The 18,317-nt window shown below is 45.2% G+C and overlaps 1 protein-coding gene across 3 annotated transcripts in view; it reads left to right on the forward strand.

Annotated features, from left to right (window-relative positions):
- The first annotated feature begins 1,608 nt into the window (after positions 1-1,608).
- The window catches only part of TTL (tubulin tyrosine ligase), a 36,678-nt gene continuing 19,969 nt past the window's right edge, over positions 1,609-18,317 (forward strand). For all 3 annotated transcript variants that reach the window (XR_008700386.1, XM_055540269.1, XM_055540270.1), the window contains exons 1-3: positions 1,609-1,866; positions 5,873-5,951; positions 13,350-13,582. Coding sequence is in view for 2 of the 3 variants with exons in the window: in XM_055540269.1 (XP_055396244.1) it covers positions 1,710-1,866; positions 5,873-5,951; positions 13,350-13,582 (469 nt within the window). In the remaining variant the exon portion in view is untranslated. The remainder of the gene's footprint in view (positions 1,867-5,872; positions 5,952-13,349; positions 13,583-18,317) is intronic.

The following is an 18,317-nucleotide window of genomic DNA, read 5'->3' on the forward strand; positions in this document are numbered from 1 at the left end:
CATGAATGAACAGGTTACAGCTGTGGACAACTGGAGTGCTTCTGCCCATGACCTTGAATTAAAGTGTAGGAAGGATGCCTCCCCTCAGATTCATTCACTGGAGGGGTGAGGAAACTGGGGGACTATCTACCAACTCGCATTCCTCAGGGATGTCGGACTGCTGGGGGTGGGGCTTGAGGGTGAGGAAATGTAATCACCCCCGCCCTCCTGGGCCTGCTCCGTTTCCCGGCTGAGCCAGCTTCTCACAGCCAGTGATGCCTCCAGATAGTGGCCCAACTGGAAGCTTGTGCGCAAAACAGGCAAGTACTCGCCCCTGGGAATAAAGGCAAAATGCGAAGGAGGAGAGCGCTCTTAATATGCTAAGTAAATACCGTGAGCACTGGGAGAGCAGGTCCAGGATGCTCTTTCGCTAAAGAAGAGTAAGAGATGTGAGGGGCCTGGCTGATGTGGGTAATTTATAAGTAGTCTAGGAACGTCTGCGAGAAATCCTCTCTCCTTCCCTCAAATGCATCAAAAATTGTTTCCTAAAAGGAATTTAGAGTGAAATCAGGACTGAACGGACTTCAAAGTACCACCCTCCCCTCACTCATAAGGAGAAATCGGTCTGAAGAAGGGAAAACGAGTGACCCATCGCTGGTAAGAGCAGAACAGATTCAGGGCTCCTCAGGGCCTGTATGCAGGGGACCAACAACCTTAGTCGCTCAATCGTGACCCACTCTTTGCGACCCTATGAACTGTAGACCGCTAAGCTCTTCTGTCCATGGGATTTCCCAGGCAAGCCTACTGGAGTGGGTTGCCATTTCCTTCTCCAGAGGATCTTGCCCACTCAGGAATTGAGCCCCAGTCTCCTGTGTCTCCTGCATTGGCAGGTGGATTCTTTACCACTAAGCCAACAGGGAAGCCCCATGCCAGTGACCTAAGGAATCTAAAGTCACCTCCAACCCCCGGCTGTGCGCCACCCAGGAGGTCTCAGAAGGTGAAAAGAGCATTCGTGCCAAAGGAAACCAGCAGCCACCGGAACGCTTCTGATTCTCTGCGGTCTTTAAACAGGAGAGTAAAAGAGCATCGTAGACACAGAATGAAGCCTTAGAACTTGCTTTTAATCCATAAAATGTCCCCTTGAAACAGCAGGTGGAAAGCTACTGGAGCAAACCCCCTGAAAAGTGATCCTCCGACACCGCCCAGTCCCCGCCCCTCGACAGTGACCCTGGGCTCGGGAGGACCGCCCCAGTTTCCGATCCTCTCCAGGGCCCGCTCCCGCCGCTGCGCTCCCCCTCCTCCAGCCAGCCCCCGCACCCTCAGGCTCAAGGAGCCGGCCCGAGGAGGGTGCCGGGCGAGCCTATGGGTACAAGCCTCCACCGCGTAGCCAGCCGCAGGGCCGACCGCACGGAATCACGGGGCGGAGGCGGGGCCGCGCCGGTAGTGGGAGTGGCCGCACCAAGGATGGGCGGGGCCGCGCCGGGGGTGGGCGCGGCGTCCCGGCTGCGCTCGCGGCTCCAGCAGAGGCGCAGGCCCTCAACCGCGGGCATTCCTACCGGACCCGGGAGTCGCTGGGGGAGGGCGTGGGGGCGCGGTCGGAGCGTGTGGGGCGGGGCCGGAGCTGGGCGGGCGCGCGGCTGGCGCCCGGGCTGGTCCCTAGTTGAGCCGCCGCCCGGCCGGCTGGTTCCTGCGGCGGCTGCCGGGGCGGCCCGGGCGCGCGGCCTTTCGCCATGTACACCTTCGTGGTGCGCGACGAGAACAGCAGCGTCTACGCCGAGGTGTCCCGGCTGCTGCTCGCCACCGGCCACTGGAAGCGGCTGCGGCGGGACAACCCCAGGTTCAACCTCATGCTGGGAGAAAGGAACCGGCTGCCCTTTGGGAGACTGGGTGAGCGTCCCCGTTTTGCGCCCTCCTGCTCCTTCACTCCACCCGTAGGACGAGAGCTTTTGTTTAAGGTCGGAAACCTTTTCCCCTCCTCTCGTTCCTCGGTCAAATCGAAAACTGCATCCGTAGAGGGCCAGGCGCAGCGTTTATCTTGCCTTCTCGTGCCCTCGATCGAATTTGGGGCGGGAGTGGCTGTGCGGGCCCCCGGGACAGCAGCTGCCTCCTGACAATGACCGGTCCCCGCAGCTCCCTCCCCGCGGGGGCATCGGTCTCTCCGGGGGCGGGGAGCCGAGAACGCCTGTTCCCCGGATTCCCCAGGGCCCGACAGCCCCAAAACGGGCAGGTCGGCTGGGCGGATCGCCGGTTGGTGCGAGGCTCCGCGAGCCGGGGACGGATGTCTGGCTGGAGTCCTCTTGCATATTTCCTCCTCCGAGGATTCCGCCCTGCCTGTGTGGGCTCGGGAGGGGTGCTTGCGTGTGTTGAAAGCCCTGAGGATTGAGCTCCCCAAGACTCAAATAAACTGTCAGGGGATTTGGAAAAGACCTCTGAATTCCAAAACTAGTGAACCCAGCCCGGCGAAGGGCGGAAGGGTTGTCTGATTTTGGACCATTTCTTAGACCACCAAAGAACACATTTCCACAGTTGCGTGTTGAATGCAGATTTTTCGTGACACTGGATTCTCTGCCCTGCTCTCTCCGAGGGAGTTTCCTTAGCGCCCATGGTTGCTGCAGGCAGCACCACATCTCCATATCCGCCTGTAGGAAGGGGCTGGGGAAGGAGAGGACCAGCGGCTCCTTTTTAGATGACGTAATCCAGAAGTTGTGCGGATCACTTCCTTTCACATCTCATTGACCTGAGCATAGTCTCACGGCCACTCCTCACTGCACAGTCATCCGGGAATTGCAGCCTCACTCGAGGTCGCCAGTGCGCCCTGCCAAAATTCCCCTGGGTTTGGGACCCCAACGCATTGCCAAAGAATGGAAGGGGAGGACTGATAATGAGAAAAAGTCATCTGTGCCTTGGAGGGCGTCCCAAAGAGGGCACTGTCCTACCTCCAGTAGAGGAGACCGTTTTTTAGAAATAGGTGTGGTCAGAGGGTGGAGAGATGGAAGAGGCAAAGAATGAAAATAGTCATTTGAAACTGACTTGTCCTTGCTGACGGCTTCCCTGGTGGCTCAGCAGTGAAGAATCCACCTGCCAATGCAGGAGACATGGGTTCAGTCCCAAGATGGAGAAGATCCCCTGGAGAAGGAAATGGGAACCCTCTCCAGCATTCTTGCCTGGAGAATCCCATAGACAGAGAAGCCTGGCGGCCTAGAATCCATGGGATTGCAAAGAATCAGACACAACTTAGCGACCAAACAATAAGCCCTTGATGAGCTTACAGAGAGAACACAGTTGGGTGGGGGCCTGTAGAATTGTAATGATCTGAGCAATGAAGGGGGTTCACCCTATCCTTACTGAAATTTCATTAAAATGGGACCACGAACAACTTTTTATTCTTACACAAATTTCTAATGTATGATGGAGACTCCATGGAAGAGCTGATTCCAACCCCCAGAAATTCTGGAATATAGAGAATGTGCCTGGAGATGGCCTTTTGTTAAACTGTCTCCCCAGGAAGCCCTCAGCAAGAATACCTTCCTTGAAAGAAAAAGACCTGCTTTTTGTTGAGAATGTTTAATTTCCTCCTTACTCTCTCTGCTTCCCTGCCTGACAGACTTTCTTCTTTGGACTGGATGGTGTCTAGCTGAAAGAGCTGAGGTTGGAATCCTAAAATTAAAAACTGACAACAATCCTTCAATAAAAAATAAATAAATTGGAAAAAAAACAACCGATAACAGTGGCTCAGCGGTGGTGGAAGCAGGGGCCATCAGCACTGCTGTGGGGCTCAGCACTAGGGTGTTGAAGCAGAATTCTAGAAGGTCCAAAACCTACACCGGTACCATGAAGTCAGCAGTTGCTCAGTAAACATTTGGTTTTTATGAGAAAGCTGAGGGCTTCCTGGGGAGATAAAAGGCAATCTCTGGGCACATTCTCTTATTCCAAGATTTCTGGGGGTTGGAATCAGTCCTTTGATGGAGTCCCCATGATACATCAGAAACTTGTATAACTTTAACTCCCAAGTATCCTGATTGGGAGTTTGATATTAGCAGGTGCAAACTATTCTATATATGTATAACTGAATCACTTCACTGTATAACCAGAAATGACAACTGTGTGCACATGCGCTAAGTCTCTTCAGTTGTGTCCAACTCTTTGCAACCCTATGGACTGTAGCCCACCCAGGCTCCTCTGTCCATGAGATTCTCCAGGCAAGAATACTGGACTGGGCTGCAATGCCCTCCTCCAGGGGATCATCCCTACCAAGGGATCGAACTTGCGACTCCTGCATTGTAGGTGGATTCTTTACCACTGAGCCACCAGGGAAGCCCCAGTTCAACTCTAGTCCAATATAAAATAAAAATTTAAAAAATAAATTCTGAAAAAGTGTCAGCCAAAAAATAAAACAAACCCTTATACTTCAATAAAAAAAATTTTTTAAGAGGTTAGCTTCTTAAAAGCAAGCCAAAAAAAAAAAAAAGCAAAACAGCATCCCACAGCCAGGTCATTATATGACTTCAGTGTTAGGGGTATTTATCTTTTGTACACAGTGCAAAACCCAAGGAGATGGCCCAGCCGGATAAAGGCCCAAGAATGCTGGTGCCATGGAGATGAGAAGGTGGGCAGTTTAGGTGTGAACCAGTCCACCTGTCTTAGGGAGATAATAAGAGCTAGTTAGCGCCTGAAACTTATTTGATTATATGCTGTCGTCAGATGAATTATTCTTACATCTGGCATCTTCAATTCAAACTCCCTTTGTTTCATTCTACTTTTGTGTGGCTGAAAACTCAGTGCATTTTGTTAGGATGTTAAATATACATTGAGGCTTTTGTAGAGATTATCATATTGCGTGAAATAAGTCACACAGAGAAAGACAAATACGTATCACCTATATGTGGAATCTAAAAAAAATAGTACAAATGAATTTATTTACAAAACAGAAACTGACTCACAGACATAGAAAAGAAACTTATGGTTACCAAAGGGGAGGGAGGGGAAGGGAAAAATTAGGCCTATGAGATTAACCAATCCACACTACTATTTATAAAATAGATGAAAAAGAAGAATTTATTGTATAGCACAGGGAATTATATTCAATACCTTGTAATGGGTATGATTATTAAATACTTATAGTGGAAAAGAATCTGAAATATATAGAGAGATATGTGTAACTGAATCACTGCTGTACATCTGAAACTAACACAATATTGTAAATCAACTACTTCAGTAAAAAAATTTTTAATTGAGGCTTTTGTTTTTATTTGTATCCTTCTGCTTTAGTTTTATAGAGGAGGGGGCATGCAGTGTAACCTACTGAAAATGAGTTTCCCTGTGGGAGTATGCACAGAAGAATATTCTCAGGTCTTCTGAATTTATAGACATGACCTCTCCACCATCCCCCCTAAGCTAGCTAGTGGCTCTCCTAGAAGCTTGCAGAGGTAGGCATGCTTGCGAATAGCAGGACCTTAGCTCTACTGCCTTCCTCGATGGCTGTAGAGAGCAAGGGTAGCAACATCAGAAGTCTGACCATTTGAGTCTTTACTGTATAGAGATTATTAAATCCATGTGTTAAGCCACGAGTGGGGTACAGTGGGGATCCAGGAGAGGCAAAATAGAAAATACTCGTCCACCCTAGGAACCAAAGGCAGCAATGGTCCTTGGCAGACCTATGATACTGGTATATTCTCCACTCTGGGGAGGGGCAGAATTGCCAGCTGAAAACTGAGCAAAGGGGCATTGAGGCGCAGGGCAACAGAATTGCTGTCTTTCCAACACCCAGTCTGATAACGGGGGAAAGACGAGCTAGGTATGACACGCTGCTCTCTGTCTTGTATGCGGGTGCTGACATTGTTTTCCATTGGAGAAACTGTCTGTTTCCTTTCTGAACCTCCTCTCTGCTTCACAGGTCATGAGCCTGGGCTGATGCAGTTGGTGAATTACTACAGAGGGGCCGACAAACTGTGTCGCAAAGCATCTTTAGTGAAGTAAGTGTTCTTTAAGACCCAGTGTTTTCCATTGTCACCTAAACGTGAGCTTTCATCCTGAAGCACTTAAGCAGAATGTGGAATTGTCTTTTAAGGGTGAAAATACTTTCATTTAGAAAGCAATCAAAGATCAGTTTTGGTGTGTGTGTGTGTGTGTGTGTTGCCACATTGCCGGAATCTTAGTTCCCTGACCAGGGATCAAACCTGTGCCTCCTGCATTGGAAACTAGGAGTCTTAACCACTGGACTGCCAGGTAAGTCCCCAAATATTAGTTTTGATTGTTATCCAAACTTTGCTGTATGTGTCTGGTAAAGCCTGTCTGTCTCTTACATGAAGAGCTTCCCTGGTGGCTCAGTGGTAAAAAATCTGCCTGCTAATCCACAGGTTCAATCCCTGGGTTGGGAATATTCCCCAGGAATGGCAACCACTCCAGTATTCTTGCCTGGAGAATCCCATGGACAGAGGAGCCTGGCAGGCTACAATCCATGGGGTCGCAAAGAGTCAGACATGACTTATCAACTCAACAACAGTAACAACTCTTAGGTGAGGATCCCTTGAAGCAGAGCCTGAGACAGGGCTTCTCATGGCAGTGATTAATGAGGAACGGGCTCACAGGAGAAACTCACTGAGAACCAGGGAAGCCCGGGAAGCAGCCAAGCAAAGAGGTGGTTTCAGCTGAAATCTCAGCTCAGCCTGATTCCATGGAAATTGGGAGCAAACAGCCCCTTAATAGTCTAGACTCTGATATCGGTCAGCCATGGGCTATGGGAGGACGCACCATCCCAGCATTTCTAGGCAGCAGCTGGTCCCTGGAGAAGGGGTACACATATGCTTATAGCAGTCAACTCGCAGCAGCCAGGGGCCCCTCAGAAGGGACACCTGGGGAGAATATACCGGTATCTACCGCACTGCCCATCTCTGAGCAGTTCACTTATGGCTTGCTGCCAAAAGAACAACATCATGGGACTTCCCTGGTGGTCCAGTGGTTAAGACTCAAAGTGGTTAAGTCAGTCCAGTGTCTGACTCTTTGTGACCCATGGACTGTAGCCCGCCAGGCTCCTCTGTCCATGGGAATCTCCAGGCAAGAATACTGGAGTGGGTTGCCATTTCCTCCTCAATGCAGGGAGCACGAGTTCCATCTCTGGTCAGGGAACTAAGATCTCATATGCCTTGCTGTGTGACAGAACAAAACAAAAAAAGAAGAGTGGTATCATAAGGTGGAAGGGAGCAGCCTGAGCCAGTGATTAAGATCTAGGATCAGCAGCTTGGGTTTTAATTTCAACTCTTCTTAACAGCTTGGGCAAATTTTCTAACCCCTCTAAGCCTCGGTGCATCCTTCACAAAGAGGTTGTAATGCACATAATGTCTGTAACAGTGGCACACACTGAGCATTTGACCCTATGCCTTAGTTTCCTTTTCTGTAAAATGAGGGTAATAATAGCAACTACCTCAGGGTTGTTGTAAGGATTAGTTGAATTAATTTATGTAAAGTCTTGGACTCATTCGAGGGTCAGAGTCCATACTGTATAAATGAAAGAGGGGTGGGGCCCATAAAACCAGGTCTCCAGAATTCCCTCTATAGTGACTAGTGTGAATGCATATGTAGCCAAACACATCACTTATGTAAGACAACACTAGAAGGCGTGACTCAATGAAAATACTCTTTTCCCCAGGCATACTGCTTTGCAGGCTCTAGATATTTACTAACTTGTGTTGATAGGAATATTTCCACCTTTTGGCTCAGACTCACTGCCCTCCGTAACTTATGTATCCTCCTCTCCCTGTGATGGATTTTCGTGATTTATCAGCTACTCCTAAAGAACAAAGCTTCATAAAGTCTTCTTTTTACATATTTACGTATTTATTTGTTTTTTAACATTTATTTACTTGACTACATCGGATCTTAGTTGTGACATGGAATCTTTGTCGCATCATTCAAGATCTTTAGTTGTAGCGCATGGATTCTCTAGTTATGGTGCGTGGGCTTAGCTGTTCCACAGCCTTTGGAATCTTAGTTCCCTGAACAGGAATCAAACCCATGTCCCCTGCATTGCAAGGTGGATTCTTAACCACTGGACCACCAGAGAAGTCCCCTTATTTACATATTTAGAACTCAGAAGTTTGTTTCACAAGAACTAGGAGTAGAAGTGGGATTGTTTATTGAGGTTATTCGTTTAGAAATTTTGATAAAATGCTTGTTCATTCTATGATTTTTTTCCTAAAGATAAAGGTAGGATTTTTTTAAAAAAAAAAAAAGAGGATTCTGTGAAAAGTAATGTTCTCTATGTTTGCATACTTGGTAGCTAAGATAAGATGGAGAGAGTTCAGAGCTAGAGGCATGAGTAGATCTGAGTAAGTGTCTGGATCTCTGTGGCCTTGGACAGTGCCACTCAGAATCCCTGTGTCCCATCTGTGGGGATGTCGGGGATCATGCCCGCTTTTTGCCTCCCCATGGCATGTGACGTGGTCTGTTACAGCACCTTATACATGGCGATGTGACTTACATGGGCTGGGGTTGTCGTCATCCTCTAAACTTCCTTCATTCTCTCAGGTGTCCTGTGGAGGACTGCGGTCACTCCCTTTGTCCCAAAGTGAAAGTAAAAGTGTTAGTTGCTCAGTCATGTCCAACTCTTTGCGACTCCATGGACTGTAGCCCACCAGGGTCCTCTCCATGGGATATTCCAGGCAGGATACTGGAGTGGATTGCCATGCCCTTCTCCAGGGGTTTTTCCTGACCCAGGGGTTGAACCCAGGTTCCCTGCATTGCTGGCAGATTCAAAATAAAGTAGATAGAATGCTAGCTTCATGTATCATTTAAATTGCCTAGGCAATGGCACCCCACTCCAGTACTCTTGCCTGGAAAATCCCATGGACGGAGGAGCCTGTTAGGGGTCGCAATCCATAGGGTCACTAAGAGTCAGACACGACTGAGCAACTTCACTTTCACTTTTCACTTTCATGCATTGGAGAAGGAAATGGCAACCCACTCCAGTGTTCTTGCCTGGAGAATCCCAGGGACGGAGGAGCCTGGTGGGCTGCCGTCTATGGAGTCGCACAGAGTCGGACACGACTGAAGTGACTTAGCATTAAAGTGACTTAGTCCCATTAAAATGAGTACAAAGATGGTTTCCCTGGGGGCTCAGTGGTAAAGAATCTGCCTGCCAGTGCAGGAGACTCAGTTTCCATCCCTGATGCAAGATCCCATGGGCCTCAGGACAACTAAGCCCATGTACCACAACTACTGAGCCTGTGCTCTAGAGCTTGGGAGCCACAACTACTGAGCCCACAGGCCCTATAGCCCTTGCTCTGCAACAAGAGAAGCCACCACAATGAGAAGCCTGCGTACCACAACTAGAGAGTAGCCTCCACTCGCCACAACTAGGGAGAAGCCCGTGCAGTAATGAAGGCCCAGACAGCCCCCCAAATTAATTAATTAATTATTTTAAATGAGTACAAAGACATTGTACAATTTATTTTAGTAATATATTTTATTTAACCAAATAATTCTAAAATGTCAGTTTGACATGTAATTAATATAAAAAAACAACTAATGAGATATATTATTTTTGTATTCAAGTCTTCAGAATCTGGTGTGTATTTTATATTTATAGTACATCTAAACTCAAACATTAAATTTTCATTGGTGTACTTCCCAGGAGGTGTAGTGGTTAAGACTCTGCTCTTCCACTGCAAGGGGCACAGGTTCGATCCCTGGTTGGGAATTAAAAGCCTGCATGCCTTGGGGTGTGGGGGGAAAAAAAAGAAGAAAGACATATGCAGCATGGATATAGGTGAAAAAGTATAAATCACAAGGCCATTTTTTGTCTTTGATTATTGAGTGAAATAATAATTGAAAAGAATGATTTGGTAAGCATTCCTCTTAAGAAAATGTGAATTGGAGTTAACAGTACAAGAATCCTGGTAAAATTCTTCTATCTCTCACTCAGGGGCATTGGTAAAGAACACAGTATCATTACACTCATCATCTTGTGTTTCTTTCATTCTTCATTGTATCATTTGCAAGTACGTACTGAACTATTTTAACAATTTATCCATACTGAGTACAAATGTTTTTAGTATGTGTCGATATGTATCATGCAATAGAATGTAGCAATAAAGCAAAAAAAAACACAAAAAACCAAGCAAACATCAGTCTGTTAAATCCCAGTAAATCCGGACTTTAACCCAGGTTAGCTGAAGTAATGTCTGTTATGATAGAAACTATTTTTTCACGTATAGATGAAATTCATCTGACAAATATAAAAGATTAGAAAATATCTTTACCATGAGTTTCTATTTTAGGCTGCAATTTGACAATATTTTTTCATATATTTGGAAATCTTTTGAGGCAAAACATACAAATTATTAATTGGGCAGCTTCTAGCACCCAACTCATCTAAAGCTAAGGAAAAATATTTCAAAATTTTCAAATTTTGATTCAATCTTTGATATTGTTAGAAATGCTTTGTACTCTCTGGGCAGTTATTGATGGCTTAACTAAAGACCATTCACTTTTTGTAAAATATTTTTTTAGGCTTTCCTCAAAATTCCTTTACTACATTTCTATCTAAAATGATACTGTTTTTTTGTGTGTAAGAATCCAAGCCATTTCATAGCTGAACAAAATTACAAACTCAGATCCTATTAAAAATGTTTAAAGTTTTTTTTTCTGTTGAATTTTTAATTCTGATTTTAGCCACTAATTTCATTGTTTGTTTTTTGACTGTTGAAAGGTAAACACTTATTGAATTCCTTATGTTTCTTGAAAATGTCCCCTTTATACAACAAACTTCATTTTTCCTTCCACTGCTGCTGCTGCTAAGTTGCTTCAGTCATGTCCGACTCTGTGCGACCCCATAGACGGCAGCCCACCAGGCTCCGCCATCCCTGGGATTCTCCAGGCAAGAATACTGGAGTGGGTTGCCATTTCCTTCTCCAATGCATGAAAGTGAAAAGTGACAGTGAAGTCGCTCAGTCGTGTTGAACTCTTAGCGACCCCATGGACTGCAGCCCACCAGGCTCCTCCGTCCATGGGATTTTCCAGGCAAGAGTACTGGAGTGGGGTGCCATTGCCTTCTCCTAAACACAGCAGATTTTAATTGCCATCCATGGTGAAATTTGTGACACACATTTGAATGTCTTCTAGTGCTTATTTTTCCTTTATTGTGTGGTTATGGCTCTAGCTTCTGCATCTCCACTCAGTTTTATATCAGTAATATACCTTTGTTTTAAATTGAAGAACTTGTCTGTACACATTTTTTTTTTAATTAAAAAAATAATTATGCTTGTTTACCAATTATGATAACCTAGCTATTACTAGGGCTTCCCAGGTGGCTTAGTGGTAAAGAATCACCTACAGGAAATACAAGTTCAATCCCTGGTTCGGGAAAATCCCCTGAAGAAGGAAATGGCAACCCATTTCAGTTTTCTTGCCTGGGAAATTTCATGGACAGAGGAACCTGGAGGGCCACAGTCCATGGGGTCATAAAGAGTTGGACACAACTTACTGAGTAAACAACAACAACAAGGCTACTACTATAACTTGTGCTATGAGCATAATAAGCATGTTATAATGTTTCATCAGTGCCTGGAAAACAATTCACATGAATCCATCTATTGTCCACAAGTAGAACAGTGATGCTTTTATTTTTAATACCAGAAGCAGCATGTGCGCCCAACACACAGGCCACCCTCCAACAACAGCGTCTTAGGTCATCCAGTGGTTAAAGGGAAACATCATCTTGCCAAAGCAGTACTGTTGTGCTTCATGGAAACATATCTTACAATGCTTCAACTTTTAAATTAAAACTAGACACAGTTGGAAATTCAGTTCCTGAGTTGCATTGGCCACTTTTCAAGTGCTGTGAAGCACTTGAAAGTTCCATGTGGCTCATGGCCACCATATTGGACAGTGCAGATACAGCCGAATGGTCTGTGAGTAGAAATGTATGGTGGGTTTTAGCTTGTTTGTTTATTTTGAGTTCTTTAAATTCCATTGCCTCTGACTTAAAGTGAAAGTGAAAGTGAAAGTCACTCAGTCGTGTCTGACTCTTTGTGACCCCTATAGTCCATGGAATTTTCCAGGCCAGAATACTGGAGTGGGTAGCCTTTCCCTTTGTCCAGGGGATTTTCCCAACCTAAGGATCGAACCCAAGTCTCCCACATTGCAGGCAGATTCTTTACCAGCTGAGCCAAAGGGAAGCCCAAGAATACTGGAGTGGGTAGCCTGTCCCTTCTCCAACAGATCTTCCTGACCCAGGAATTGAACCAGGGTCTCCTGCATTGCAGGCGGATTCCTTACTGAGCTATCAGAAAAAGGCTTTACTTAAAAATCTCAATTTATAGTTTCTTTTCATTAGTTCTGCTGTTGGCTCACCAGCTGAGTTTTGCTGATTACAGACCAAGCTCTGGCATTTCTGTTTTAGAGAGACAAGTGCCGCTCAGGGGACACTTGTGAGTGTCTTTGGGTAGGTTCTTCCCTCCTCTGATTCCTGGGGACCAAGGATAGGTTTAGAGTTAGGACTTGGGAACGATTCAGGGCTTGCATCCTGCCTGTTCCTCTCTACCTTTATGATGTTGGGAAATTCACTTCTCTGTGACCCAGTACCTCATCCATGAAAGGTGATGCTGGTGCCTCCCCTTAGGGATCTCACTGGGAAGGAGATGCCGAGGGAAGCCCTTGTGTTTATTAGGTGCCTGATGTTATATCCCCCTTGTTATGTTATTTGGGAGGCAGGAGATGTGTTTAGTTATGACCACCAGAGTCCTGTGTTTCATTAGAAAGACTCTTCCTAGAAATTCCCTGGCAGTCCAGTGACACAGGTCGATCCCTGGTCTGGGAACTAAGATCCTGCAAGTTATATGGGGCTGCCCCTCCCCCCACCAAAAAAAGATTCTTACTCTGCCACTGAAACCAGGCTGAGCTAAAAGTATTTTAATACTTTTAAATTAAATTCCAAAGTATTAGGCTTTTCTCTCCAGAGTTGGGGCAAGGTAGTATTTTTGCTAGTAATCCAGATAGTTTCCTCAATTCTCCACTTGGTTTTGTTAGTGCAGGTCTAGCTTGGCTATGGTGTATTTGTTGGAAATATGTTGTTTTGGGATCACTGCAAATTAAGTTTCCTTGGTGATGCATTTTAAGAGGAGTTAAAGTTCTGGACATTAGGCCCCTTTGGAATTCCATGGAGTGTGCTTGTAAGGTCGTGTGTAACAGCTGTGTGCTGCTCTGTGGTCCATTGGAGGTCTGCCCAGTGAGGCCAAGAGTGAGGCGTGGGATAAGGAGACCAGCTCCGGGCCCTGGCCATGCCTCCTTGGAGAGCTGTGGGCGAAGCACTGGCTTTTCTGAATAGAGGGAGAGACTGTCCTCAGAAGAGAGACTGACCTTCTATCGTCTGCCAGGCTCATCAAAACCAGCCCAGAACTGGCTGAGTCCTGCACATGGTTCCCCGAGTCCTACGTGATTTATCCAACCAACCTCAAGACCCCAGTTGCTCCAGCTCAGAATGGAATCCATCCACCGCTCCATAGTTCAAGGACAGACGAGAGAGAATTTTTCCTGGCTTCATATAACAGAAAGAAAGAGGAGGGAGAGGGCAACGTTTGGATTGCAAAGTCATCAGCCGGAGCCAAAGGTGAGTTGGCATCACTGCCCCTTCTCCTTTCCCTGCGGGTGCTTGATATGCTTTGTTAGATTCAACTGATGTCTTTAGGTGAGTGACTATTCTAATCTGAATCCTCAAGGATAGAGATCACATCTAGTTACACAATTTAAAATATCTAGGTTCTGATGACCTAGAAATGTGTATCTCCAAATCACTTACAGTAAATCCTCCATGTTCGAATTAGTTCCATTTTGAGAGCACATTCATAAGCACAATTTGTTTGTGTGTGTGCTTAGTCACTCAATCGTGTCCAACTATCGGCAGCCCCATGGACTGTAGCCCACCAGGCTCCTCTGTCCATGGGATTCTCCAGGCAAGAGTACTGGAGTGAGTAGCCATTCCTTTCTCCAGGGGATCTTCCCGTAGGTACCCAACTAACACAATCAGCCATATAGTACTGTACTGTAATAGATTTATAATACTTTTCACACAAATAAGACATAAAAAAATAAACATTTTTCATCTTACAGTACAGTACCTCGAAAAGTACAGTAGTACAGTGCAACAGCTGACACCAGGGGCTGGCATCGAGTGAACAGGCAAGAAGAGTTACTGATGGAGGAGGGAAAGGAGGTGGGAGATGGTACAGCTGAAGGGTCATCAGCAATAGGAGACGAAGGGCAAGCTGCACAGCCACCTGTAGAGGATGCAGCCCGTGACAATGTACTCCAGACACGTGAACTGCCTTGAGTGATTTTAACATACAAATGCACATTCTCATCTTTGAAAGTTTGCAACTTGAAGGTTCGTATGTAGGGGACTTACTGTATACTAAAGTAAAGTAAAATAAAATAAGCAAAAGTGTCTCTAGCTGAGGGCTTTCTCTTTAAGCCCAAACCCAACAGTAAGCATTTTCAACTTAATATGTCTGATGTAGAACTTTTCGTTTCCTTCCAAACTATACCCACCCCAGCCTGCTCCTCTTTCTGCCTGCTTATGGAGTACATGATCCCACTTTTCACCCAGCCTCTGAACCCCAAACCTGGGAGTCCTTCTTGCCTTTTCTTTGCTTTACAGTCAATCTCTAACACATCAGCAAGTCTTGCTAACTCTACCTTTAATATAGAGTCTCCGATAGAACTTTTCTTTCCATTTCCACTGTTCTCACTGGACATCAAAGCTCCTGTTCTCGCTAACCTGGGTAATTACAATGCCTTTTCATAGCAGTTCTCCTGCTTTCGGGCCCAGTGATGTTTTAAAAATGGAAACATGATCATATTACTCCCCACTCAAGACTTACCAGCTGCCTCCCTGAGGCAACTAGAATAAACTCAAGTCCTGCTGGAAGTCGACACCACTTGATATTTGCCTGTATCTCTGATCTCATCCCCTATCCTTGGCCTTGCTCCCTGTACTGTAGCCAGGAAGCCTGCCTAGAGTCCCTCATATACTCTAAATTCATCTCTGTACCTGGAACACGCTTCCACGGGCTGTTTTTCGTTTCTCAGCTCAGATGGTGCCTGTCAGAGAGGCTTTTCTGATCTAAAATAGCCTGTATGTCCATTGCTTTCTATTCTTTTCCCCTGCTTTAATTTTCCATCCCTGCACTAACCTTTTCCAGCACTCTATTACTTATTAGTTTATCTCTTCATCTCCTCCATAATCCTGCAAGCTCCATGTAAACATAGACTTTGTTTCTGTACCTTCCCTGCAGGCACTTAATAAATGTGTGTGAATGAATGCACTAAAGGCATAAGGTATGTCATAACTCAGGCTTAAAATAAGGCAGTTGCCAATGTAATGATCACATGGACACGGTCCTTCTCTATAACTGCTATCATATGCTATCTTAAAAACCATTCCATTTTGAACTTACGCTTCTTTGATTACCTTGAAAGACCATCTGGCCATTGGTACTCATTTTTTTTTTGAATCAAAATCAACTTCATTATTATTTGCAACCTCACTTCTGATCTTACAAAAAATATGGGTTCATTATAGGAAATTAGAATGTACAGATACTATTATTCCCCTATTATAAATTAAAACACCTATTACCATCATTTTGGTAATTATCTCTTTTTTAAAAAAACTTTTTATTCTGTATTGGGGTATAGCTGATTAACAGCATTGTGATTTTCTAGTTTAGATAAACAACTAAGGGACTCAGCCATACAGACACATGTATCCATTCTCCCCCAAACTCCCCTCCCGTCCAGGCTGCCACATAACATTGAATCGAGTTCCCTCTGCTGTATAGTAGGTCCTTGTTAGTTATCCATTTTAAATACAGCAGTGTGTATATGTCCATCCCAAATTCCCTAACTGTCCCTTCCCCCCATCCTTCTCCCTGACACACTGGTACTTATTTTTATCCCAGGTCCAGTGGACCTCACCTTCTTTTTCACCAACTGTGAGACAGAAGGGCATCACCTAGAATGCTCAGGTGCCTCACCTACCTCTCCCTCCCCTCCTGTGAATTCTTCTGCAGAACTGTCCCCTAGCTTTGTTCCAATAGTAAATGGGGGAATTGGAAGAGGAAATAATCATCTACAGTATTCCAGATTCCTCCTGTGGGTGGAGACTGGAGTCAGGTGGCCACCATGAGGACATCTTGCGTCCTTGTGTCATGGACTTGACTGGCACGAGGACAAGGAGTGAGGCAGGCCTTGGGCAGAAGGACATGTCAGGTCATGGCAGTGATCCCACCTGGGTGGTCCCTGGACCCTCACCAACACAAGACAGAGAGTGATGCTCAGCAGCAGAGGAGGTACAGAGAGAATTAATGCCAAACAGAGAAGACATTTCGCTTTAGAAGCTGAAGAGATTAGTGGTGTGGATTTGTTTTATTTGGGAATTACAAAATGAAATGAATAGCTGAATGAATGAATTGTATTCTTGTTAAACAAACACATAGTACCTAGCATTCTGGGTATAGTCACGTAACTTTACACTATATTCAGAGCAAGCCACTGTTTACCGTCTCCACCGCCCATCTTGGATCTGAGTCACCTTCACCGTCACCTGGAGCATCGCTCCCTGTCCTCCTATTCTTGGCCATTCTCCCTAGTCTCCACACAGTACAGTAGACAGAGATCCTATTAGAGCAGAGTCAAACCATGTCACATTTGTACTCAGCACTGTCTCTGGGACCAGGATCAGATCAGTTCAGTTGTTCAGTCGTGTCCGACTCTTTGCGACCCCATGAGTCACAGCACGCCAGGCCTCCCTGTCCATCACCAACTCCCGGAGTTCACTGAGACTCACATCCATCGAGTCAGTGATGCCATCCAGCCATCTCATCCTCTGTCTTCCCCTTCTCCTCCTGCCCCCAATCCCTCCCAGCATCAGAGTCTTTTCCAATGAGTCAACTCTTCGCATGAGGTAGCCAAAGTACTGGAGTTTCAGCTTTAGCATCATTCCTTCCAAAGAAATCCAAGGGCTGATCTCCTTCAGAATGGACTGGTTGGATCTCCTTGCAGTCCAAGGGACTCTCAAGAGTCTTCTCCAACACCACAGTTCAAAAGCATCAATTCTTCGGCACTCAGCCTTCTTCACAGTCCAACTCTCACATCCATACATGACCACAGGAAAAACCATAGCCTTGACTAGACAAACCTTTGTTGGCAAAGTAATGTCTCTGCTTTTGAACATGCTATCTAGGTTGGTCATAACTTTCCTTCAAAAGAGTAAGCGTCTTTTAATTTCATGGCTGCAGTCACCATCTGCAGTGATTTTGGAGCCCAGAAAAATAAAATCTGACACTGTTTCCACTGTTTCCCCATCTATTTCCCATGAAGTGATGGGACCGGATGCCATGATCTTCGTTTTCTGAATGTTGAGCTTTAAGCCAACTTTTTCACTCTCCTCTTTCACTTTCATCAAGAGGCTTTTTAGTTCCTTTTCATTTTCTGCCATAAGGGTGGTGTCATCTGCATATCTGAGGTTATTGATATTTCTCCCGGCAATCTTGATTCCAGTTTGTGTTTCTTCCAGCCCAGCGTTTCTCATGATGTACTCTCTGCATATAAGTTAAATAAACAGGGTGACAATATACAGCCTTGACGAACTCCTTTTCCTATTTGGACCAGGATAGCACCTGACAATCAACAGAGGATCAATATATATATTGAGTGAATGAATGAATGTATAGATGGATGGGTGAATAAGAGAAATAATGAACATTTGGAGATAGAGATAAATGAGACAGACATGGTTCTCTTGCGCTCATGGACCCACAGTCTAGTCAGAAAGAAGGCTAATGATGCTAATTTCCAAAAGAGATGGAAACATTTTTCAAAAGTTTTTGAAAACAAAAACTATGATAAAAATCTCCATGGCACCTTTATAAGACCCAAAGATATATGTATATGTATAACCGAATCAACTCTGCTATACCCCTGAAACTAACACAACATTGAAAATCAACTATACTTCAATATAAAATAGAAGTTTTTTAAAAAGCCAAACAACAGTGGATACAACCCAAATGTCCATTGATTGATCGATTGAAAAAAATGTGGTGTAGCCATCCACACAGTGGAATATTTAGTCATAGAAAGGTGGAAAGGCATATTGACACATGCTGCAATATGGATGAAGCTTGAAAAAAACTATGTTAATGAAAGAAGCTAGACCAAAAAAGACCCCTTACTATTTATTTCCATTTATATGAAGTCTCTAGATTTGGCAAACCTATGGAGATAGATAGTAGGTTAGTGGTCATCAGAGGCTTGGGTGAGGAAGGAATGGGTATAAGTGCTTA

This window comes from Bubalus kerabau, chromosome 11 (assembly GCF_029407905.1).
Source record: "Bubalus kerabau isolate K-KA32 ecotype Philippines breed swamp buffalo chromosome 11, PCC_UOA_SB_1v2, whole genome shotgun sequence".
NCBI lineage: Eukaryota > Metazoa > Chordata > Mammalia > Artiodactyla > Bovidae > Bubalus > Bubalus kerabau.